We start from the raw sequence: 24,954 nt of genomic DNA, 5'->3' as shown, positions 1-24,954 counted from the left end.
CTGACCTGTGATTACACCAGGGAAGGAACTGCTTACAGCCACTGAGCTGAAGGAGGTCGAGGCCCCGCCAAAGGGTGTTATGGCTGAAGAGGCACCACCAAAGGGTGTGATGGTGGTGGCGTGGCTGTTGTAGCTGTTTTGCGGCTTCAGTGCTGGTGAATGTCCCATCAGGGTGGGCTCTGGCCCATAATGTCCCACGTGGGCATTGGCTGGTGTGGCATTTGAGTTGTCAGGTCTGTACTTCAGTGCCGGAGCCTTGTCTTCTTTACTCCTGACACACCCCATTGTCAAGCCTGCTGGGAAAATATGCAAGAGGTGAAGTCATCTTAAAAAGGTACTGCAGTTTGGTTGCATGCATTGGTGGATTGTCAAGTCATGGCTGGGAGCATGGGCTGGTGGTACATATTGCCACCAACATGGACTCTGGACAGCATTCACCCAGGCAGACAACGCCCAATCCAATGGTGCATGGAAAACCTCAATATTTTGTCTAAAGTACTGCTTAAATGCTTTCAAGTGGTGTTGACATTCCCATTAGCTATAGTCGCTCCTGTGTCTTCAACTATTATCATGTTACCTTTTGAAATTCTCTTCACTCTTTAATCTGAACACAGAGCAGGGGCTTTTGTACCATTCACCTTCTACTACCTATTCTGTTACCACACGTTTAACTAGTAATAATGTCAACTAGTGGTCAGAGGTAAGCATCACATTACTCTCTTTTTTGGAAGTGAATACTAGTGCTGCAGAAGAGCCATATAAAAATTAATTTGTTTACTTTATTTTGCTTAAAAAAAAAAAAAATTAAGGACCAGGTTGGACTGGAGGCATTTTTTTCTTTGGAATGCATTGCAATGCTGTTTAATTTTTAAGCATATACAGTAGCGGTGTCACAATACACAGTTTGGTTCATATTTGTGTTTAGACATCACGGTTCAGTACAAGTTTGGTTTTTACATACAGTTCCTAATCTCAGGAGCAGTGAACTGCCATGAGCCACTTTAGTACTGTGAGACAAACTCTAAATATAAACTTTCATTTTTCATAAAATGTTTATGCATGTTAAGTGTTTGTTTTGTTTTTTGTGATGCATCGTACCAGAACGCAATGAATATTTTGCCCATTTTAAGTTTGTGTTTTGCACAAGTGACAACATCTCATTAAATGTCACTCTGTACCGATTTAAAATCGTACACAATGTTGCTATTCGCACCCATCGCATCTGTGAAATTTTACAATAATCAGACATGGGGCCAAATACTAAAGTATTTGTATTTAAAAATACTTAAATACGAGGTCTGTCAATAAAGTAAGACAAAGTAAACAAAGGAACACCTCCATTTCGCATGTCAGAGGACAAGTTTGGACATGTCCAGCTCTCCACAATTTCACTGATACTTACTGGACTGGTAAGCATTGAAAGCCAAGATAGACATGTCCAAACTTGTCCTCTGACACACCGAAACGGAGGTGTTCCTTTGTCTCGCTTCCAAAGTGAGAATGAATGACTAAATGACTTCTCCTTGCACATTAGGCAGGCCTCTTCATTGTCTGTTGTAGACTTATACTGTGTATTCTGTGTACAGTTCTTTACACTGAATCGTCGTGTGCGTACCGTATGGTTCAATACATGTATTGCAACACCCCTAATATACAGTGGACTGACTTTAATGTGCTAAGAGTGCACCTGTCCTCTGCAAGTGTACTACAGGAAAACACAAGTACTGGACTTGGACTCAATATTGTCAGATAGTCAATATTAAATGACTTGGACCAAAATTGGAGGCAAAAGTTTAACTTTATTATCATATGCATTTAAAATAACAATGAAATGTGTTTTATCCCAGGTCTCTAAGTCCATGAAATCTATAACAAATACGACAATAAAATAAAACCAATCCATAAAACCTAAATGTGTAAAAATAAGACAAGCTAAAAACATAAAAAAATAAATGTTGCAGTTGGGTTCTGATGTGACCCCAAATTCAGAGAACCAGCAGGATGTGTTCAAATGTTGTCCTTTAATCTAAGCCGACAATGTACACACACTTCCTCATTCATCTTCAACTGCCTATCTGGGATTGGGTCATGGTGGTTATACACAGGTGCTCAAATTATTCAAAATACAAATGCAAAAATCAAACAACTGGGTCAGAGATCACAAAAGAAAATGCTGGTCTAAACCACAAGATCTGACTTGGTGCAGATAAACACACAGACAAAAACTAATACCATGGCAAAAACAACTGACATTCCAGCAACCAGAACCCTGAAAAGCAGGGTTTAAGTAGACTGGGAGGTGATTACAATTGACCACAGGTCCACTGACGGCTGAATTAGTTCAGGTGTGAGCGCCAACAGGAAGAAAGCAAATCAATCAAGAACAGAGAAGGCTGTCTCAAAGTAAAACAGGAAGTGGTGTGAAACTGACAAACCAATAAAATAAATCCAAAGCAGGACATTTAGAAATAACCCTAAATCGCAATAAAACATAGAAACAAGACTGAAACCAGAGTCACTCTTTAAGAATAAACCAGAACTAAAAATACTAAAGGACCAACCCAAAAACAGCTAACATAGAATACAAATTTAACCAAAACTGGAATTACTTTAGAATAAATGCAAAACTGAGAACACACCATTAGATACTAATAAAGACCGGGGACAGACAGCAAGGGCATAAACCACAAACAAAAAAACAACACCACCAAAAAACACATTAATTAACATGCATAAAATAATCCACAGCAACCACATTCAAGTGCCACTGTTCAAAAGTCTAACCGCCCGAGGGTAAAAGATGTCTCTGAGGTGATGTGAGCTCTGATGCTCATTTTAGCATGTCCCTGAAGGGAGATAGGAAACAAGAAAGCACAAAACAAAACAAAAACCTTGATCGACACATGCTGAATACACACCATGTTTGGGAACGACAGGGTATACACAACATATATTATTCTCACAAGCAATTTTTGTTCAGAAAAACAGTTTTCAGTATTTCCAAAAATCAATAAGATTCAGTGTGGGACTTGCCCGAAACCTATCCTGAAAATTTAGAGTTGATTAATTCACGTTTATCCCAGCAAATGTCATGACTTACAAAAGCGACAATCACACATAAGAAAAAAACAAAGTTGTGCAAATACATATTTGGAAAGTTTAATAAAAGGCAAAGATTTGCAGAGAGAGCTGAGTAGGGGGGCAAAGCTCTTGATTTACCGATCGATCTACGTTCCGATCCTCACCTATGGTCATGAGATTTGGCTCATGACCGAAAGAACGAGATCGCGGGTACAAGCAGCCGAGATGAGTTTCCTCCGCAGGGTGGCTGGGCGCTCCCTTAGAGATAGGGTGAGGAGCTCGGTCACTCGGGAGGAGCTCGGAGTCGAGCCGCTGCTCCTCCATGCCTGAGCTTGTGCGGGAGGTTGAGAGATACCGACTAGAGATAGTCGGGCTCACCTCCACGCACAGCTTGGGCTCTGGTTGCCCACGGGGAGAGGAGGAGAGCTGGGGTCGCATTGCTTGTTGCTCCCCAGCTCAGTCGCCATGTGTTGAAGTTCACTCCAGTGAACGAGAGGGTCGCGTCCCTATGTGTTCGGGTTGGGGACAGGTCTCTCACCGTTGTCTCAGCCTACGGGCCGAGCGGCAGTGCAGAGTACCCGACCTTCTTGGAGTCCCTGGGAGGGGTACTAGATAGCGCTCCGACTGGGGACTCCATTGTTCTCCTGGGGGATTTCAACACCCACGTGGGCGGCGACAGTGAGACCTGGAGGGGGGTGATCGGGAAGCACGGCCTCCCCGATCTGAACCCAAGTGGTGTTCAGTTGTTGGACTTCTGTGATAGTCACAGTTTGTCCATCACGAACACCATGTTCAAGCACAAGGGTGTCCATAAATGCAAGTGGCACCAGGACACCCTGAGCCAGAGGTCGATGATCAATTTTGTAGTCGTATCATCTGACCTTCGGCCATGTGTCTCAGACACACGAGTGAAGAGAGGGGCAGAGCTGTCGACTGATCACCACCTGGTGGTGAGTTGGATCCGCTGGGAGGGGAGGAAGCCGGTCAGACCTGGCAGGCCCAAACGTATCGTGAGGGTCTGCTGTGAATGACTGGCGGAACCCTCTGTCAGCGAGGTCTTCAACTCCCACCTCCAAGAGAGCTTCTCCCAGATCCCGGGGGAGGTTGGAGACATGGAGTCCGAGTGGACCATGTTCTCCACCTCCATTGTCAATGCGGCCGCTTGTAGCTGTGGTCACAAGGTCTCTGGTCCCTGTCGTGGTGGCAATCCCCGAACCCGGTGGTGGACGCCGGAAGTAAGGGAGTCAAGCTGAAGAAGGAGTCCTACTTATCTTTGTTGGTAGGTGGGACCCCAGAGGCAGCTGACAGGTACCGGCAGGCCAAGTGTGCCGCAGCCCGTGCGGTCGCAGAGGCAAAAACTCGGGTCTGGGAGATGTTCGGGGAGGCCATGGAGGAGGACTATCGGTTGGCCTCGAAGAGATTCTGGCAAACCGCCCGACGTCTCAGGAGGCGGAAGCAGCTCTCCACCAACACTGTTTATGGTGCGGGTGGGGAGCTGTTGACCCTGACTGGGGATGTTGTCAGGCAGTGGAAGGAACACTTCGAGGATCTCCTCAATCCCATTGTCACGTCTTCCGAAGAGGAAGCAGAGACTGGGGACTCAGAGGCAGACTCATCCATTACCCGGGCCGAAGTCACCGAGGTGGTTAGAAAGCTCCTCGGTGGCAAGGCTCCTGGGGTGGATGAAGTCCATCCTGAGTACCTTAAGTCTCTGGATGTTGTGGGTCTGTCTTGGCTGACACGCATCTGCAACATCGCATGGTGATCAGGGACAGTGCCTCTGGATTGGCAGACCGGGGTGGTGGTCCCTCTGTTTAAGAAGAGGGACAGGAGGGTGTGTTCCAACTATAGGGGGATCACACTCCTCAGTCTCCCCGGTAAGGTCTATTCCAGAGTACTGGAGAGGAGAATTCGACCAATGGTCGAACCTCGGATTCAGGAGGAGCAGTGTGGTTTTCGTCCTGGTTGCGGCACACTGGACCAACTCTACAAGCTCCATCGGGTGCTCAAGGGTTCATGGGAGTTCGCCCAACCAGTCCACATGTGTTTTGTGGATCTGGAGAAGGCGTTCGACCATGTCCCTCTGGGCACCCTGTGGGGGGTGCTCCGGGAGTACTGGGTCCGCGGTCCTTTGCTAAGGGCTATCCGGTCCCTGTACAACCGCAGCACGTGCTTGGTTCGCATTGCTGGTAGTAAGACAAACCTGTTTCCAGTGCACGTTGGCCTCCGCCAGGGCTGCCCTTTGTCACTGGTTCTGTTCATTATTTTTATGGACAGAATTTCTGGGCGCAGCCAGGGTGTAGAGGGGGTCTGGTTTAGGAACCACAGAATCTCGTCTCTGCTGTTTGCGGACGATGTGGTTCTGTTGGCTTCGTCAAATCAGGACCTTCAGCGTGCACTGGGGTGGTTTGCAGCCGAGTGTGAAGCGTCCGGGATGAAAATCAGCACCTCCAAATCCGAAGCCATGGTTCTCGACCGGAAAAAGGTGCTTTTCCCTCTTCAGGTTGGTGGAGTGTCCTTGCCTCAAGTGGAGAACTTTAAGTATCTCGGGGTCTTGTTCACGAGTGAGGGACGGATGGAGCGTGAGATCGACAGACGGATCGGTGCAGCATCTGCAGTGATGCGGTCGCTGTATCGGACTGTCGTGGTGAAGAGAGAGCTGAGTAGGGGGGCAAAGCCCTCGATTTACAGATCGATCTACATTCCGATCCTCACCTATGGTCATGAGATTTGGCTCATGACCGAAAGAACGAGATTGCGAGTACAAGCGGCCGAGATGAGTTTCCTCCGCAGGGTGGCTGGGCGCTCCCTTAGAGATAGGGTGAGGAGCTCGGTCACTTGGGAGGAGCTCGGAGTCGAGCCGCTGCTCCTCCACGTCCAAAGGAGTCAGTTGAGGTGGCTCGGGCATCTTTTCCGGATGCCCCCTGGACGCGTCCCATTGGAAGGAGGCCCCGGGGAGGACCCAGGACACGCTGGAGGGACTACATCTCTCGGCTGGCTTGGGAATGCCTTGGGGTTCCCCCGGAGGAGCTGGGGGAGGTGTGTGTGGATCAGGAGGTCTGGGCGGCTTTGCATGAGCTGCTGCTCCTGCGACCCGACCCCGGATAAAGCGGAAGAAAATGGATGGATGGAAATCATTCTGCAACAGTGGGCATAAACACAAAACAAGATTTTAAATCTCAACACATAACAGATGAGATGAAGGGGGTTTTCATATTTGATTACCATAAAATCATAAACTTGTCTCACAAATCCAGACAAAAAAACAAAAAACAAAAAAACAGAAATAAAACCTGCATTTGTTCATTGCCTGGAGTGTTTTTTTTTTTTTTTGTGGGTGTTATATTGCTTTGTCATCCAAAAGCCAAAATACAAGGTAACAAAAGACCTCATATGACTTCAGTTCCCAACAATAGAATGAGAAGCTGTCAAGGAAGAAACTAGACATGACTATCGCCTATGGCCCTATGACTTCTCCTGAGTAACCGTGCTATAACTGACAGATTTGAGAGCAGCAAAGAGGCCTTTAGTGAGTTGTTGCTTTCACATCTGACCTTACTGATATCTGAGACCTATACATGTTTATGAGTGAGTGTGCATCAGAAGAACAAGATGTCACTTCACATCAAACTAACACTCACCAAGCAGCAAGACCAGTCGATTTACAGTCAGTCACAACAGGGCTGCAAGTCAACAGCATTTATATTATTGCCAGATTTTTTTTCATATCTTGTTTCAATAAAGAACCATCTAAACCATAAAGAATATCAGAGTCAACCCAAAGATTACCAACCAGCTGCAGGCAAGGGTGTGTAATTGAGGTGGTGAGCAAGAATACAAAATCTGGACAAGTTCTGACTGGAGTCCTGCATATATTGCAGCAACTGACAACACTGGTGTCCAGTGTTGCCACAGTTACTTTGAAAAAGTAATCCAATTACTGATTACTGATTACTCCTTGAAAAAGTAACTTAGTTACTTTACTGATTACTCAATTGTAAAAGTAACTAAGTTAGATTACTATTTACTTTTTTAGTTACTTCCCCAGCTGCCGACAACAACCCTCTGCCACCTCAACATGACAATGATACTTGTTTTGCCAAAACTCACTTTATTGTCACCCTTTCTTGACTTCAATGAAAATAAATACTTGTTTTATAAAAAATAAAATAAAGACCTCTTTCTTGACCTCATATTTAACTGTTGACAGCACTGTAACAGTAAAACTTAGGGGAGGTGATGGTCTAGTGGTTAAGGTGTTGGGCTTGAGTCCAGAAGATCATGGGTTCAAATCCCCACCTGACTGGAAAATCACTAAGGGCCCTTGGGCAATGCCTTTGATCCCCTATTGCTCCCGATGTGCAGTAAATGGTAAATGGACTGCATTTATATAGCGCTTTTCCATCTGCATGTAGAAGAATTTTTAGGTCCATATTTGAACTGTGATGAACTATCAAGTGTCCTGATCCGAACTGTATGTCCTCTGGTTGAACTAGCAGGTGTTCAACCCAAAAAAAGGGCTCTATTAGTCATTTAGTCTGTCAGGGGCTTTCCAAGGCCTTTTAGGTGCTTTCCCGCAGGCCACGTGCGGGGGCCTCAGGCCAGCTGCACGTGTGGCTGAGGCCACGTGCGGAGGGGGCCTCAGGCCAGCTGCACCTGTGGCTGAAGGTCTTTAAAAAAAATCAGTTGTAAATCCTTCATGTTTTAATGGGAGCATTTGTCACATTGAAATAATGGCCTAACACCTGCTTAGGGTTCACTAGAGGACGCTTCCAATAGAAAACCATGTCTTGGGAATGAAATAAATAAAAAAGTCGAAGGAGGAGCGATGCCCGCGGGTCTCCAATAAATAGACGAGCGCGGTTGTCATATTCAGTCTCTCTAGAGGACTCAGTTTGTCTAAGCTTTGTGTCGAAGGCTTGAATAAACTTAAAAACTCTGTGCATTTTATCTTGCTTAAGGCTGAATTATTCTAAAGTGTTGTGTCCTCTTTCTAGCATATCACTTGCAATTAGTTTGTGTTATCTAAAAGACGACATCCTGAGAAGACCAAAAAGACGAGCCGCGACAGAACTTGGCGAGCCAGCTTCAGGAGGGTCCAGGGGCATTCCGGCAGCCTGGGGCAGTCCAGCTCATCCCTCCAGACCGTAAATAACAGTGATCACGACTAAAAGGTAAGCAGAAACCTTTTATAATTTCTGCACGATCTGGAGGAGTGAGTCGGGATTTCCGCCCAAGTTGACAGGTGATATTTTTTAATTGCCTCTTACCCAAAAGAACCTGGACTAAGAAAATTGATAAGAGACTAAAAAAAGATAAGATTGAAAATTATCAGGCCTTGTAGATAAAATGCTCAGAAGGTGTGTGTGTTCCCGGGAAAAAGAATGTCTATGTGAGTGAAAGGTCAGGAATGTTCATGAACTCTGGTGCGGAAAGAGTGCGTGGAGAACTAACCTGGATGCTTGGGGAATAATTGGTGTTGAAATTCGTTACTAACGTGCCGGCTGATAGCATGCGCTGTAGGGGTTAATTTAGGGGAGTATACTGACAAATAGATACAAGGTAATACAAGGTTATTTAAAGAGTTTAACAGAGACTGAAGTGAAATAAGTGAGAAAAAAGAGTTTAACAAGAGAATACGTGCAGAGAAAGCACAAGATAAGCGCCTGAGGGGGCGCAGTAGAAATACCGTACGTGATAAAGAGATTTAAAGAGAAAAGTGCAAAGAAGCACAGCTGACAGTAAGTAAAAGAGCTCAATAAAGGACGTCATTTTTTAAGAAAAGAGAAAAACTATAAAAAAATAATAAAATAAATAGAGAGTTAGTGCAGAATACATGAGAATTAATGAAGCAGAAAATAGTGCAGTAAGGCACCAAATACACGCTTGTGGGGCGTGGGAGAAGAATAAGTAATTAAGTACACAGTAATATGAGTTTTTTTTATAAGAAAAGAAAAAGAGAATATTTTCAGTGCAAAGGCACATTAAGCTCACAAGGAGCTCAGTAAGTGAAAAAAAAAAAAAGGCAGAAGAAAGTGCAGAAAGGCACAGGATACGCACGCGAGGCGCGGTAAGGCGTAGAAATAAATGAAATATTGTATGCTCAGAAAGGAGCTTGTGAAAATAATATATTAAGCACAGGATACGCACGCGAGGCGCGGTAAGGCGTAGAAGTAAATGAAATATTGTATGCTCAGAAAGGAGCTGGTGGAAAATAATATATTAAGCACAGGATACGCACGCGAGGCGCGGTAAGGCGTAGAAGTAAATGAAATATTGTACGCTCAAAGAGGGCTTGAAAAAAGTAATATATGAAGTTGCTGACAGCGCCGGAGAAGCTGTCTAACGTGAAGAAGAGATACATGCTTAAACAGAACACATTGGTGTTAAGTGAATAAAAAGGTTGTTTAAAGCCGCGGAGTGAAAAGTGGCAGAAGTCTAGATAGAGATATATAGAAAGTTGTTTTTAATAATTTTTGTGTATAAAGCTTTTGAAGATTGGTGTGTGGGAGAGTGGAGAGTAATCTGTGTAAAGCTGTGAGAACTTGCAGGCTGGCTGACATACAAGATTAATGTGAAAGAGTACGAGGGGGAGGTATTTAGACCCAACAGGAGGACTTGGGAGGTGCATGACAGGCAGAGAGGAAAGTGTGAAACAGACAGTGAAGAAAAAGACAGGAGAAGAGTGCTATGTAAATACAGAGAAGGAAGATATTATTTCAAAGAGAGAAAACTAATAAACAAACATAGCAGAAAAAGACGAGAAGCAGAAAGTAAAAAAAAAAAAAAAAAAAAATTAAATTAGAAGGGAAATAGAAAGTCGGGAGCAAAGACATTAGGAGGTGTTAGGGTTGTAAGAGGATTAAATAAATAAAGTTGGTTATAAATCAAAAGAGATAAAGCTTAGATTATAGTGAAAAAGCTGACAGACTGATCAATGCTTGGGACAGTCATTGATGGGAGACTTAAGTGATGATGAAATAATACTCCCAGAACATTACTTGACTGACGGAGACATCGAAACCCAGGGAATCAGGACACATTTTTGGCTGGAAAGGACCTATTTTGACAGGGTAGGAGCAGAACATTGGCAGGACGAACAAGAGATCAATCAGAAATTATGGCAGATTACTAAGGTAATCAATCTGAAGCAAAATAAAGAACAATTCCCTCTAATTAATTGGGAGCTGCTGATAAGACGTCTGTGGCATCAGGGTTTAACCCCGTGGCTGGAGCTGCTTTGTGCTGACCCTAATAAAGAACTTAGCATACCATTAAATCATTTAGTAACACTACCAACCGATCCAGGTGAAGAACTGTTTCCTAGGTTGACTCTGACTGTGGTCCCAAGGAAGGTTCGGTGGGAAACAGGTAAATTTTCATATTTAGTTAAAGAAAAAGAAGACGGGCATAGCAGTTGGAAATTTAATCCTTTTAAGGGTTTAAAATACAAAACAGGTGTTACAGCCAGCAAGTTATTGGTCTGGATCAGGACAGCCCCTGAGGGACTACCAGAACACCATAGAAACACCTCACATAGCGTTTGTCAGGGTTACATGGGTAACTCTCAAGGTCAAGGTCGGGAAAGTACCCCGCTAGACTTAGTACTAAGAAAATATCCAGGAAAACGCACTAAGGCCAACCAATGTATGAGAAAGTGGCACAAAAGGTCACATGGGGGCAGGCAATGGCCTTTGGTGGGATCATTTGATCCGGTGATGTGTGAAGCAGTTGCGGTAGAAATACAGAAAAAAGAAATTAAAGATCAGCAGAAGAACGTAAAAAACAACAAAAAACGCACTGAAGAAAAAGAAGTTTTGGCCTTGTTCAAGCAGGAAGCACAGAGGCTACAGCAGAAAAGAGAAAAAATGACAGAGGAAAGATCCAAAGAGACTAAAGCCAGTGCACCGAGCTGGGAAGCAGAGCCACCCCCATATAAACGTCATGATATGGGGAAGACAGCTGGACAATTTGTATTAGGAACTCGTGAAGAGGACCAAGGCATGGATGTGGAGGGCAAATTCACACTGACACTAAAAGCTCGAGAGCCACAAGGAGACAGGTCCTCAGTCTGTCAAATGGATCATACAAGGTCTCCAAGTCCGAAAGTAAGTGGTCGCACACCACGACCAGCAGGGGGGGCCACAAATAACAGTGACACGGAGGCAGACGAGGATAAAGAGAGAGACCTGAAGGCTCCGCCTGCACATCGAGGTCCACTGAAAACCGTCCCCTCCCACCATAAGTCAGCCGACTGGACCTTCACAGGCTATAGAGGCTCCGAAGAGTGGCACAAGAGCTTCTGTGACACACTGGATCTGGCCAGAAGAGATAATGAAGAACTAGCTGAGCAACTTCGGCTAGCGAAGGAAAGAATACAAAGACATAGGGACGCCGAGGAAAGAAGAATATTACAACAATCGACGCCCAATCAAGGGAATCACATTATAGAGCCACCCACCCGAAAAATTTCTGGTGAGATCATCATTGAGACTGCAAAAGAGGCCCGACTCAGGCAAAGACAACAATGTGTAGCCAAAGACATAGCGGCTTTAGAACAGAATATAACCGACTGGATGGACTGCCTGGAACCAGTCAGTCGCACTCGATCTGGAAGACAGTATGGAGTCCGCACAGAAGAAAAGGAGGACGAAGACCTCATATGCCCATTGGTGGTTAGAAATGGTCATCATGTGTATACCCCATGGAGCTGGACAGACATGGTGGGGCTGGCCAACAGACTGCCAGACATCACCCAAGGAGCTGGGAGATGGATAACTGCCTTAGAAGAAGGCACTGCAGGGGTAACCTTGTCTTTAGGTGACATAAAAGCCTTGCTAATGCATGTCATGGGAAAACATGACACTGAAGAATTAGCAGGAAAGGTTGGACTAACACAAATGATGGGCACAAATCAACATGATGAAGTCCCCTTTAATCGCTATAGAAACTCCATGTGGGAAGGACTGAGAAGAAAGTACCCTGAGGTCTTGGATCCCTCTAAATTGGATGATGAGGAGTGGACACCTGAAGAGTGCCCAAAGAAGTTCCTGCACCGATTCCAGAAGAGATGGGCGGAGGAAACAGGAAATGCATGGAACCATTCTCCAGCAACTGAAATCCTGTTTAAAATAACTGTAAAAAAGGCTCTACCAGATGAGGTTCAGAAAGCCCTAGATGGAGTTGTGGGACTATCAAAAATGAATTGGGCTTTATACTCTGAGCATATTTGTCACCATCTTGAAATCTACAAGAAAGAAAAACAAAAAGAAGAAGATGCAGCAAAATCCCTGACGAAAAAATTGGTGCAGATGCAGTTGGGAGAGCTAACCAAAGTCAAGAAAGAAAAAACAAAGACCCAGGCACCAATGATGACCCCTGTTCCTTCTGAGTCGGCAAGCACAGGCCCTACGGCAAACACTGCTGCCACCTTACAGGCACCTGTGGTAACAGCCACACAGAGCCCCCAAGGAGCAGCAGGGAGCACTGCTGCAGGAGAAGTCTCAGCACCAGTGGAGCATCACTATCACTACCATAGCACTGGCACACCCGGAAATGGACCCACCTACAGTCATGGGTGGAGAGGAGAGTCACGGAACTTTCAAGGTCAAAGAGGAGGGTGGCGAAGAGGATCTCGCCAACCTTCATTTGGAAGCAGATTCCAGAACTCAGCTCCCAGGAACAGTCAAGCGGGACCGCCTATGGGACCAACACCCCCAATAGGGGATCAACCCTCTAATGAGTGTTGGAGCTGTGGACAACCTGGACATCGAATGAGAAATTGTCCGGCCCGACCTTGGGTTGGACCCTCTGCCTATTGGCAATAGGGAGGCCTAGAGAAGACAGAGGGGGAAACGGCGGCATTGGCTATTTTGATGATACCTAAGGAAGAGCCAACCGTCACTGTTAATATACAAAACAGAGATTTCCCTTTCATGGTGGATACAGGGGCAACATACTCTTGCATAGGGAAAATGGGCGCTCATCTCCCCCTCTCTGGGTCTGTAATTAAGACCATCGGCTTCTCTGGGAAAACTCAAATACCTTTTACACGCCCACTTCCTGTAACGATTGCAGGAAAAACAATTGAAGCACCCCTGTTATACTCACAAAATACACCTGTGAATTTGCTGGGAAGAGACATTTTATGTAAGCTACAAACCCAGATAGTGTGTACCCATCAAGGACTGCAAATACACTTTCCTGACGAAGCACTCGCCAACATTATGGTGCTTATGGACATGGAAAACAAGGTCCGACCTGTGCAACCCATGGTATACTGGCTGAAGTTACAACCAGAAAATTCAAATCTTCAACTGGAATGGGAAAAATGGAAGCCCTGGGCAGAACAACACTATGAAGCAGTATGTACACCTAGTTTACCTTTACATGTCACCCTGATGTTCGACGCCAAACAAGAACAAACTGACTATGCATGCTGCTGGGATGCATTGATGAATCAACGGCTGTTTCACATAACCACCACAGAAATTTATTTAGGCCCCCAAGGGGCCGCAGCTTCTGTCAAGCTAACTTCAGCTGAACAACAATGGTATCAAGTGCCGAATGCCACACCTCATGTGACCCTTTTAGTCTCAGAAAAAGTACGAATCCCATGACCTAGGTCCAATGGTAAAGACAGCCTCAGAAGTTGAAGAATGGCAAAACATGGAAAGTCCACAAGTACATCTGTCAAAAGACCAGCAGTTTATACGAACTAATTTAAAAGTAAATGATGAGGCTATAGCTCAAAAAGTGGAGCTCAATCCTAGACCAGAGGGACAGATGGTGTTATCGGCCCAACAAGAGAGATTGTTAGAGCAAATACCACCAGTGGTGTGGTCCAAAAGCAAAACGGATGTAGGACTAGTAAAAACAGCCTTACCAGTAAAAATAAAAGTAAAACCGGGAGCAAAACTGCCTCACCAAAGGCAGTATCCATTAAAACCTCAGGCTATTGAAGGCATAAAACCAGTAATCAAGGGACTAATGGCAGCTGGAGTTTTAATAAAAACTGCAAGCCCATGCAATACTCCTATCTATCCTATCCCTAAAAACAATACCAAAGAGTATCGGCTGGTACATGATCTGCGTCCTATCAATGCAATAATAGAAATGGATGCACCTATAGTACCTGATCCGCATACTATACTATCAAGCATCCCTGCTGGAGCAGAATGGTACACAGTAATAGATCTGTGTTCTGCCTATTTCAGTGTGCCTGTGCACCCAGACTCACAACATTTGTTTGCATTCACATTTCTGGGACAACAGCTAACGTATACACGGCTACCTCAGGGACTGAACCTGTCCCCAGCCATCTTTAACAAAGTCCTGGCTGAAGATTTACAACACCTTGACATACCCAGTACATTGGTGCAATATATGGATGATCTCCTTATTGCATCAGAGACTCAAGAACAGTGTGAAAAAGATTCATTAATTGTATTGCATGCATTGGCAGATGGAGGTCATAAAGTAAGTAAGGACAAATTGCAGTTCTGCAAACAACAAGTAGAATACTTGGGAAGACAGTTGTGTGGGACCACGCGATGTATAGCCCCAAGCCAAGTGGAGGCTATAATCAAGGCTCCCAAACCCCAAACAGTGGGACAGATGCTTTCATTCCTTGGGATGGCAGGGTACAGTCGGCCGTGGATTTGTGATTATGCTATAAAAACTGCACCTTTGCGTGCCATGATTAGAGCAGTGGGGCAAACAAGCAATGCAGCTCTCCTCGTCTGGACAGATCAGGCAACGGGAGCTTTTGAGGCCCTAAAAACAGACATGCAATCTGCTCCCGCGTTAGGTAACCCAGATTATGGGAAACCTTTCCATTTGTATGTTACTGAAAAAACTGGATATGCTTGTGCTGTACTAATGCAGGAAACAAATGAAGGAAAACAACCATTGGCCTATTATAGTACAAAGCTTGACAACATTGAAACAGGATTGCCACCATGCTATCAGGGTCTAGCAGCAGCTGCCTTTGCATTTCAAAAAGCATCATCCATAATCATGGGACATGCAGTAACGTTGTACACGTCGCATCAGTTACATGCCCTGCTAACCAGTCAACGTTTTGTCTTAACACAAGCTAGACGCACTGGATATGAAGTTGTGTTGTCCGCTCCAGAAATAACAATACAACGTTGTCACACGGTGAATCCCGCCACCAAATTGACCACACCGTTAGATGGTACTCCACATAACTGTGTGGCAGAGACAGAGAAATTTTTGAGAGCCAGAGAACATTTGTATAATCACGCCATAGATGCAGATCTAACCCTGTTCGTGGATGGCTCATGCTTTCGGGATGCCGCGGGATTGCATGCGGGTATGGGGATTGTTAAACTAAACACGGATGGCGAGACCTTTGAATTACTGGAGTCCCAAGGAATTGATCAGCCTTGTTCAGCCCAACTGGCAGAAATCAAAGCCTTAACTATGGCTTGCCAGATAGCTAAAGATCAACGTGTTAATATCTACACAGACTCAGCCTACGCTTATGGCGTATGTCATGTACATGCAAACATTTGGAAACAAAGGGGATTCCTGAGAGCAGATGGCACCCCTGTCACTCATGGAGAAGCGATTTCCCAACTGTTACAAGCTCTCCAATTACCGTCTGAGGTAGCCATCATTAAATGTGCAGGTCATCAAAAGAATAATAACATCATAGCTCAAGGTAACAACCTAGCAGATGACGCAGCTCGCAAAGGAGCACAAGGAGAAAATATGTTTCCCCTGCTAACCATCCAAGATTGTGCCCCACTGGTTTCACTTGACGCACTGATAGTGGCTCAAAGTAGGGCCAGTGGAGAAGAAAAACGAATGTGGGTTAAACGAGGCGCTATTGAGACACGCAGTCAGGGGCCAGCGGACAAGCTGTGGCGCAGTAGTCATGGACATTTTGTGTTACCCACCAATTTATTACGACATGCAATCATTTGGGCCCACGGACCCGATCATTGTTCGCGAGTCCAAATTATGAACAAACTAAAAGCTGTCTGGTGGTCACCATATATGGCAGCAACAGTGGACCGTTTGTTGAATGAGTGTGAGGTATGTGCACAGTACAATGTCCGGAAATCATTCACAGCCCCTTTAGCCCACATTCCGGTCCCTGATGGGCCATTCAGACATCTTATGATGGATTTCATAGACATGGGAGCTGAAAATCGAGTTAAACGAATGAGATATGTTTTGGTAGTGATATGCAGATTCAGCCGATGGATTGAGGCAGTAGCCTCTGCAAATCAAGACCATAAAACGGTAGCCAAATTCTTGTGCCGAGATGTCTTTCCAAGATTTGGCATTCCAGATACTATCTCATCTGACAACGGTAGGGCTTTTGTAGCCAAGGTTACACAAGAAACATTCAAACAATTGGGTATCAAACAGAAGTTTGGGTGTGTTTATCACCCCCAATCAAATGGGGCGGTGGAACGGGCTAATGGCATTTTAAAGAACAAACTAGCAAAAATCATAGCAGACAGCAATGGCAAACTAACCTGGCTGGATGCGTTGCCGCTTGCTTTATTGTCAATGCGCTCACAAACTAACCGACTAACCCATTTGACACCATTTGAAGCTCTTACAGGTCGGCCGATGCCTATTCCATACCTGAGAGGACCCTACGAAGGACCATCGCTGGAGCAGCTACAAGACGAATGGCATAATTATCTGAGACAGTTAACCCAAATACACAAAACTATCTTTTTGCAGGTCAAAGGTGCTACAGAAGACAGAGAAGCAGAGATTCCACTCGAAAATCAGAGCATCCAGCCTGGTGATCTGGTTTACGTCAAGGTGTTCAAAAAGAAGTGGGACAGGCCCCGCCGAGAAGGTCCTTTTAAAGTTATTCTTGCCTCACGTACAGCAGTCAAAGTAGACGGTAAGGACACTTGGTTTCATTTAAACCACTGCTGTAGGGTTGGTGGCCCAGCGCCCCTGCGGCCTCGGCAAGCTCGTCTTGGCAGAGCCGCCGGGCCAAGGGGGGAAGCAGGAGAAGCCAGAGACCCTACAGCAGCACCGAGGGACGGCCACGCCTCCCTGCAGCCAGAAGAAGCACCGAGGAAAGGCCACGCCTCCCTGCAGCCAGGCGAACACCGGCCAAGGCGCTCACAGAGACTGATTGAACAAAGACGACGCACAGCTTCAGAGAGTAGTGGATCCCTGCCAGATAGAGCAGCAGTAGATTTACCGACAGAAGAACCGCAGGAAGTACAACCCAGACAAAGCACAGATACACCACACATCCCTAGTGACAGCTCATCTAGTGACGGCTCACTTAGTAGCACATCTAGTAGCACATCTCAACAGTCATCAGAGCAATGATTAAGGAATTATTCAAGGGATTGACAATACTACTGGTGGTCAGTATGGGAGAAAATAGACATCCAAAACATACAACGGACTGTGCCGTGGCCATGGCCGCAATAGCAGCTAAACAAGGCATTCTAAACACAGGAAAAACATATAATTTGGTATACATTAAATCAAAAGCCTACAAGAACATAGGAATACAGGGAAAGCTGGGGGATTACATATTAGGCGAAGCCATTAGCATCAAATGTGAAGAGGAGGGAACACTCAACATAGAGGTAATTTGTGATAAAAGAGGATGCAGGGAAACCAAGCAAGACGTAACTGTTACAGTACATGAAGCCACAAAATGGGTAAAAATCAAACCAAGGAAAAAGAGGACAATTAGAAGCCTAGAAACAAGCAGTCACTTAGGGAGATGGGATCCCAGTACAGACCTAGCCCGCACACAAGGGTTGAAGACCAATTTATTTTACCAATGGTTGAAATTTTCGGCTAGGCAGATCAGTGAAAAGCCTTGCATAGCCTGTCACCGGAAAGGTGTGATACCTCAGGCTAAACCCCTACCTGATATCAACAACTGTTATAGGAGTCCCCAACATAACTCAGACCAAGCAGAATGCTATACACAATGTGTTATGAAAATGGCAGTAGGTGATGAAAAATATGCTGCCGACAGTAAACTTTGTCCAGTGCCCCTAAGTACAGAAGGAACCGTTCCACCTATGATTAAAATAGAGAAAGGGATGATACACCCATTCTGTATAGCTAAAGGCTTAGTAGCACAATACATAAGCGATTGGCAGGTAGGGACGACCCAGCCAAAACACCACATACAGTGTATGCAAAAGCAGCAAGAATACAAACCGGCCAAAACAGCATGGAACATTACCGTCTGTCACACCCTGCCAGCAGCAGGCATACAGTGTGAACAAATAGTACCGGCCACAGGGGGGTCGGTAATTGGACTGAATCTCACCCATGCTTCATGGGTATCTACTCCAAATTTAGCTAAGGGAACGGTACCCTTAGCTGACATCTTTTGGATATGCGGACAAAGAAGGAAACTCCTGTCATCGCTGTCCCCTAATTGGAAGGGCCTTTGTGCTCCTGTGATGCTCACAGGAGCTATAACAGTAATTGAAATGCCAAATTCAATACAACCCATGCCACAGAAGCTTCGTAAGAAAAGAGGAATAATGACGTTTAAAACAGACTACAACATCACAGTAAGAAACGGGATACCAGAAGGGATACCCCGACAGTTAGAAGCCATAGACAGTAGCAGAGTTAAAGCAGATGAAGATGCGGATAAATGGGGATGGGCATTGGCTCTGTTCGGGGTTACTCCAAAAATCCGTTCTAGGTTCCAGGAGGTGCAGTGGATTAATTACTTGTGGTATAATCAACAAAGATACCTGAACTGGACATTGGCAGCAGTAGGAGCCTTAACCGAACAACTGCACGCCACCTCGCTAATGACAATGCAAAATAGATTAGCTATTGAGATGATGATGGCTGATGAACAAGGAGTTTGTATTATGATCAAAGCCACCGAATGTTGCACAGCTATTCCCATGCGTACAGGGGAAGACGGAAATTTGACAGAGCTCTTAATCACACTTGAGGAGATGCAACAGGAACTGTTAAGTAACTCCATAGGAGGGAGAAATGAAACTGACGATTCTGGATACATTGTAGGGAATGGAATGAATATTGGCCCACTGTTTTCACTGTTTGGGACTCTAAGGAGAGGGTGGATATCATGGAAAGACTGGTTGTACCAGATAGGTGTAATCTTGGCACTAACAGGGGTGGCGGTCTTGCTGGTAATATGTTGTGGTATTCCCTTGATAAAATTTCTGGTCAATAAATTGATTTCATCCACAGTAGGACAGCTCCCACTGCTAGCCATCCGAGCCCTAGAAGAAAGCACAAACGAAACAGACAGAGAACCAGAATATATGGAAATGGATGAAATACCAATTATCCTCCCCGACAGCCCCCAGCTCCCTAATATTGTGGCGTACACCCCAGATAGGGAGGACTGGGATGGACCGTGCTTGGTGATATTGTAGACGAGGAAGAAGACATGCACGCACATTTATATTCACACACATGCACCCACAAAAATGAGGGATAGGATAGACAATATCTGAAAGAATGACATGGAGCTGTAATAATGAACGTATATGTATATTACTAGGACACAGGAGTATGGCTGAGAGACCAGACTCCCCTGATCAGGGACCTATGCCTGATCTGCCTCTATCAAGTCTGATTGGACTCTCAGAACTGTTTGGAGAAGAGGATATGCAGGAGGGATGGTCGAGACATGATTGGTCGCCACAGCCGCCTTCCATCCAGCAGCTAAACCAGTTGGCAACAGAAGGATCTTCATCGTTCCAGCACCTGGCGATGACGGCTTCACAGAATCTGCCTGCAGCAAGAGTCGGCCCGAGGACTCCACCATCACCTGAAGGACCCTTTGGACTCAGGAACACACCCCTTCCGCAGATGCCATGGAGACAGTCACATGTGCCAGGGGCAACGATACCCTCCAGGGGAGGCAGCCAAGGTCGGCCATATGCAGCAACCGCCCGAGTGCATCCTAGACCCAATTCACTGCTAGGACCTGTCCCCAGCTTTCCACCCCCAAGGCAGGAGAGATATTCTGATCAGCCCAGTACCTCTGGAGGAGGATCAGCAGGGGTAGACCTTAGCCAAACTCACCCACCAGGACAGAGGGGAGCTTTGTACAGGCTACTAAATGCCCAGAGTGTCCCAACCACTTGCCTGTGCGACATCAACAATACTCCCCCCACACACGAAATGCCTTCCCCCTTGTACTTCCTGTCCCCTGGACTGCACAACCTTAATCTGGTCATGGTCACCCCACAGGACATGGCAATCTTGGTTCGAGAGCTTCGTCTTCCACAAGAGTCTGTTCCAAAAACCTTGGAGCAGCTCCTGCCCCTCACAAATCACATTCCCCATGAGCTATTTGAGGAAATCATGCCACAACTAAGTCAGACAGCTGCATACCTGTTCAGGATACACCGTGACAATGCCAACATCTCTTGTGCACAGGAGGGCCTCCATACTCAACTGTGTGGTCTTCAGTCTAGTATGGACATGCTAGCCTGCATGATGGAGCATATGGAAAGGGAACAGCTAGGGCTGGCCACCACCACCCTGAATGTGGGCAAGAATTCTCTGGGGGCCCTGTACAACCTGGCCAAGCAGCACAAGGAGCTGGAAAGATCCATCAGAGAACTGCACGACTGTCTGAAAGCCAGAATTCCTGATCCTTCCCCCACTACCCCTGAAAAGCCAACCTCCCCATGTTCCCCAACTTCTCCCAAAACTTCAGATGCTGAGTAAATGCTGAGGAGCGCGGACTGACGTAATGGCACTGAACACGGACTATGATCTTGGTTCTTGAGTTTGAATTGCGGACTGGTTTCAGAAATCTGAGTGTAACTAAAAACAAAGAAGGATATATGTTAGTAACGAAAGTTGGGTAAATGTCTGTCCTTACCATCATCTGCGTAACACAGATAAAGCTAAATGCATACACATAGATATCACATTGCAAAGTTATAAAAAGGGGACCCTTACACGGCGTGTTTGTAGATTTAGTAGTAAAAATGCACCATAGGGACCCCTTTTTCTTAAATTATAGCATGCCTCAAGAGACATGCATCGCCTAAATTTGGCGTCTGGCCAAAAAGGGCATTAGAAAACAAGCTGAAAAAGAAGAAAAACAAAGTGGAGAATGTTGAGAAATGGCCTATAATGAAAACCATTATATGATTGACTAAGGCAAATGACTTAAGGACGGACATGAAGGGAAACCATTTATTGTGTTTATCATTTAACTAGACATAGCTGCGCTAACCTTAGAATAGTTTCTTGATTGGTTGACTAAATAGTGGTAACGTAGGGGTTATTTGATGCATTTAAATAATAAATGTGTGACGCTTTAACAAAATAATATGTAGAACCAAGTATAATGGGTTGGAGCCTCTGGTTGAGTGAGTCAATAGATGCCAGAAGATGATTGGTTGCACTGATGTCAATGTGAAGCCTTTACTTTGCCATGATTAAGAGGTTGATGTAACTTGTTTTATGTGGCCATTTTAAGTGCCTTGAATTACACCAAAACTCAATGTTTGAATGTCACCTTGTGTTGATATAATACAGCTAATTGCTCACCTTGTGCCTTAGTATGTAGGTTCACCTGCACTGCAATATATTTACCGTGTGAAGTATCACTGATATTCATATCCGCACCAGAGTTATCAGTAACTCGAGTGATGTGTTTTTCTTTTTTATTGCAATGCACAAATGAGGATGTCTTGTCAGTAAACAACCCAAGAGTATAGTTGATGTAATGGGACTCTTTCGAGTCCCAGAGGAGGGACTGTAGAAGAATTTTTAGGTCCATATTTGAACTGTGATGAACTATCAAGTGTCCTGATCCGAACTGTATGTCCTCTGGTTGAACTAGCAGGTGTTCAACCCAAAAAAAAGGGCTCTATTAGTCATTTAGTCTGTCAGGGGCTTTCCAAGGCCTTTTAGGTGCTTTCCCGCAGGCCACGTGCGGGGGCCTCAGGCCAGCTGCACGTGTGGCTGAGGCGGCCTCAGGCCAGCTGCACCTGTGGCTGAAGGTCTTTTAAAAAAATCAGTTGTAAATCCTTCATGTTTTAATGGGAGCATTTGTCACATTGAAATAATGGCCTAACACCTGCTTAGGGTTCACTAGAGGACGCTTCCAATAGAAAACCATGTCTTGGGAATGAAATAAATAAAAAAGTCGAAGGAGGAGCGATGCCCGCGGGTCTCCAATAAATAGACGAGCGCGGTTGTCATATTCAGTCTCTCTAGAGGACTCAGTTTGTCTAAGCTTTGTGTCGAAGGCTTGAATAAACTTAAAAACTCTGTGCATTTTATCTTGCTTAAGGCTGAATTATTCTAAAGTGTTGTGTCCTCTTTCTAGCATATCACTTGCAATTAGTTTGTGTTATCTAAAAGACGACATCCTGAGAAGACCAAAAAGACGAGCCGCGACATGCATCAGATGCTCAAAGCGCTTTACAATTATGCCTCACATTCACCCCGATGTCAGGGTGCTGCCACACAAGGCGCTCACTACACACCGGGAGCAATAGGGGATTAAAGGTCTTGCCCAAGGGCCCTTAGTGATTTTCCAGTCAGGCGGGGATTTGATAGTAAGCGTCTGAGCCTGTTGTTTGAGCCTGTCAATCGCCGCTCGGTGCGCGGTGCGCCATCCGCCGCTGTGGGCCATCTTTAATCCAGTTGTAATTGTCCTTAATCTCTGTGATCCCCATAAGATCTTCACCGAAAGCCATCTGAATTTTCCAAATGGTTTCCACTTGGCTGTCTCTCACACTTTCTGAAAAAATTTTGATGAAGCAAAGCGGCAGTCGATCAGCCAATTTCCAGAAAATGAAAATCCGACGGGCTGGACCACTCCTCCCACAAGGCGTGCTCACAGGCGAATGACGCAACTGACAGGTGTGAAAAAACTCACGCATGCGCACGAAGGTTCAAGCTTGGCTGATGCAATCACACATGATAAAAATCCATATAGTTTTTGCAAAAAATAAAAAGGTCAGTTACTTTTCTAACAGACCTCGTATTAACTTGCCTCTTAAGTACGTCACTGTAAAGTGGCTCTGCAAACAGGAGAAAAATACAACACGAGGATTGGAAAGAACCCATTTATTTTTTTGAGTAAATCGCAACCTGACTGACCGGTAGGAAGGTCATAGCACATGCATCCTGTTCTTTACAGAAAGACTTCCAAACCATGACACCAAAGAAAATGTAAAAGTATGATTAAAAAAAAGCTCATCATTGAGTCTTAGATGTATTGCCATACAGACATCCTTGATTCTGAATCAGTTCAGAAATGTCACTAATTGATTACATAATAAACGTTAATTGTGGGGGTTAGAATGCATCTGTTGGCCACCGTTAATGCACACTTTTCACATTCCTTATGTAAACCCCTCTTTATACTTTTATTCAAGTCAGTTTTTGCACTTTTTATTTTAGTACATTTGACATATGGCTTCATTACAGTTTCTCTCTTTGTATAAACCGGAGGAGATGATGTGCATTTCAACTGAACCTTCCGTGCTGCAAATGTAAAGAAAAAAAAAACATGCATTTTTGGACTATATGCGACACACCACAGAACAACAAGCATCTACTGACAAGTTCTGAGTCATCTGACCACAGATTTTAATTTTAAAATCTCAAAAAAAAAGAAAACTAAACAGTTATGTGATGGAGCACTTGTTTGCTCTGTTAAAGATAATCTCTGCATTTATTTGCACCCTCCGTAAACACGTTTAAAGTTCGGTAAAAAGTTCATAAAAACCTAAGAAAGAATCCAAGTAGGTTATTTGCTGATTATCATGGCTGATCACACGCATCGCAATGAGGGGCACAAAAAGACAGAAAGAAGCTGCAGATATGAGTCAGAACTTTTTTTTTTTTTTTTTTTTCTGGAGTGGTAATAATCCAAACATGTGTCAGCCTGAAGTGACATTTACACGGGCAGTTTTAGCAGGTGGGATGGTGGGTGAGAGTCCCCCCCACCCCCAGGTTTTAGATTGTAGAATTAGTGAATGACAACCACACAGATACACATGTGGCTGAGCTGTTTAATTATGGGCCATTGCAAATACTTTGATTTGAAAAGCACCAAGTAGTCACACATTGAGGACAAAAATAAATCCTGTTTAGAAAAAAAGATGCATTGATAATTATTTCATAATCAAATCGCAGCTATAAATCCTAAATGAATCATGCTTAAACAGTCCCTCCCCTAGTTAAAGTTCAGTCAATGATTGTCTCAAGTTTATGTGATTGCACATGTTCTGCTATTTGTCTTTTCATGGTTGCAATATCATGTGTTGCAATATCATAATTCCTAAAATAAAGTAACATACGAGGTCTGTCAATAAAGTAACGGTCCTTTTTATTTTTTTCAAAAACTATATGGATTTCATTCATATGTTTTTACGTCAGACATGCTTGAACCCTCGTGCGCATGCGTGAGTTTTTCCACGCCTGTCGGTGACGTCATTCGCCTGTGAGCACTCCTTGTGGGAGGAGTCGTCCAGCCCCTCGTCAGAATTCCTTTGTCTGAGAAGTTGCTGAGAGACTGGCGCGTTGTTTGATCAAAATTTTTTCTAAACCTGTGAGACACATCGAAGTGGACACGGTTCAAAAAATTAAGCTGGTTTTCAGTGAAAATTTTAACGGCTGATGAGAGATTTTGAGGTGATTCTGTCGCTTTAAGGACTTCCCACGGTGCGAGACGTCGCGCAGCACTCTCAGCCGCCGTCGTCAGCCTGTTCAAGCTGAAAACCTCCACATTTCAGGCTCTATTGATCCAGGACGTCGTGAGAGAACAGAGAAGTTTCAGAAGAAGTCGGTTTCAGCATTTTATCCGGATATTCCACTGTTAAAGGAGATTTTTTTAATGAAAGACGTGCAGACGGGTCC

General features: G+C 44.8%; 1 protein-coding gene across 2 annotated transcripts in view; it reads right to left on the bottom strand.

Moving 5' to 3' along the window:
- The window catches only part of yes1 (YES proto-oncogene 1, Src family tyrosine kinase), a 65,944-nt gene that overhangs the window by 20,591 nt on the left and 20,399 nt on the right, over window positions 1-24,954 (bottom strand). The window contains exon 2 of one of the 2 annotated variants that reach the window (XM_034183194.1): window positions 6-296. In XM_034183194.1, the coding sequence (XP_034039085.1) occupies window positions 6-285 (280 nt within the window). In that variant the 5' untranslated portion in view covers window positions 286-296. The remainder of the gene's footprint in view (window positions 1-5; window positions 297-24,954) is intronic. The other variant, XM_034183193.1, reaches the window with a different exon arrangement.

Source organism: Thalassophryne amazonica, chromosome 12 (assembly GCF_902500255.1).
Source record: "Thalassophryne amazonica chromosome 12, fThaAma1.1, whole genome shotgun sequence".
NCBI classification, from domain to species: Eukaryota; Metazoa; Chordata; class Actinopteri; order Batrachoidiformes; family Batrachoididae; genus Thalassophryne; species Thalassophryne amazonica.
This window is presented reverse-complemented; position numbering and strand designations above follow the sequence as displayed.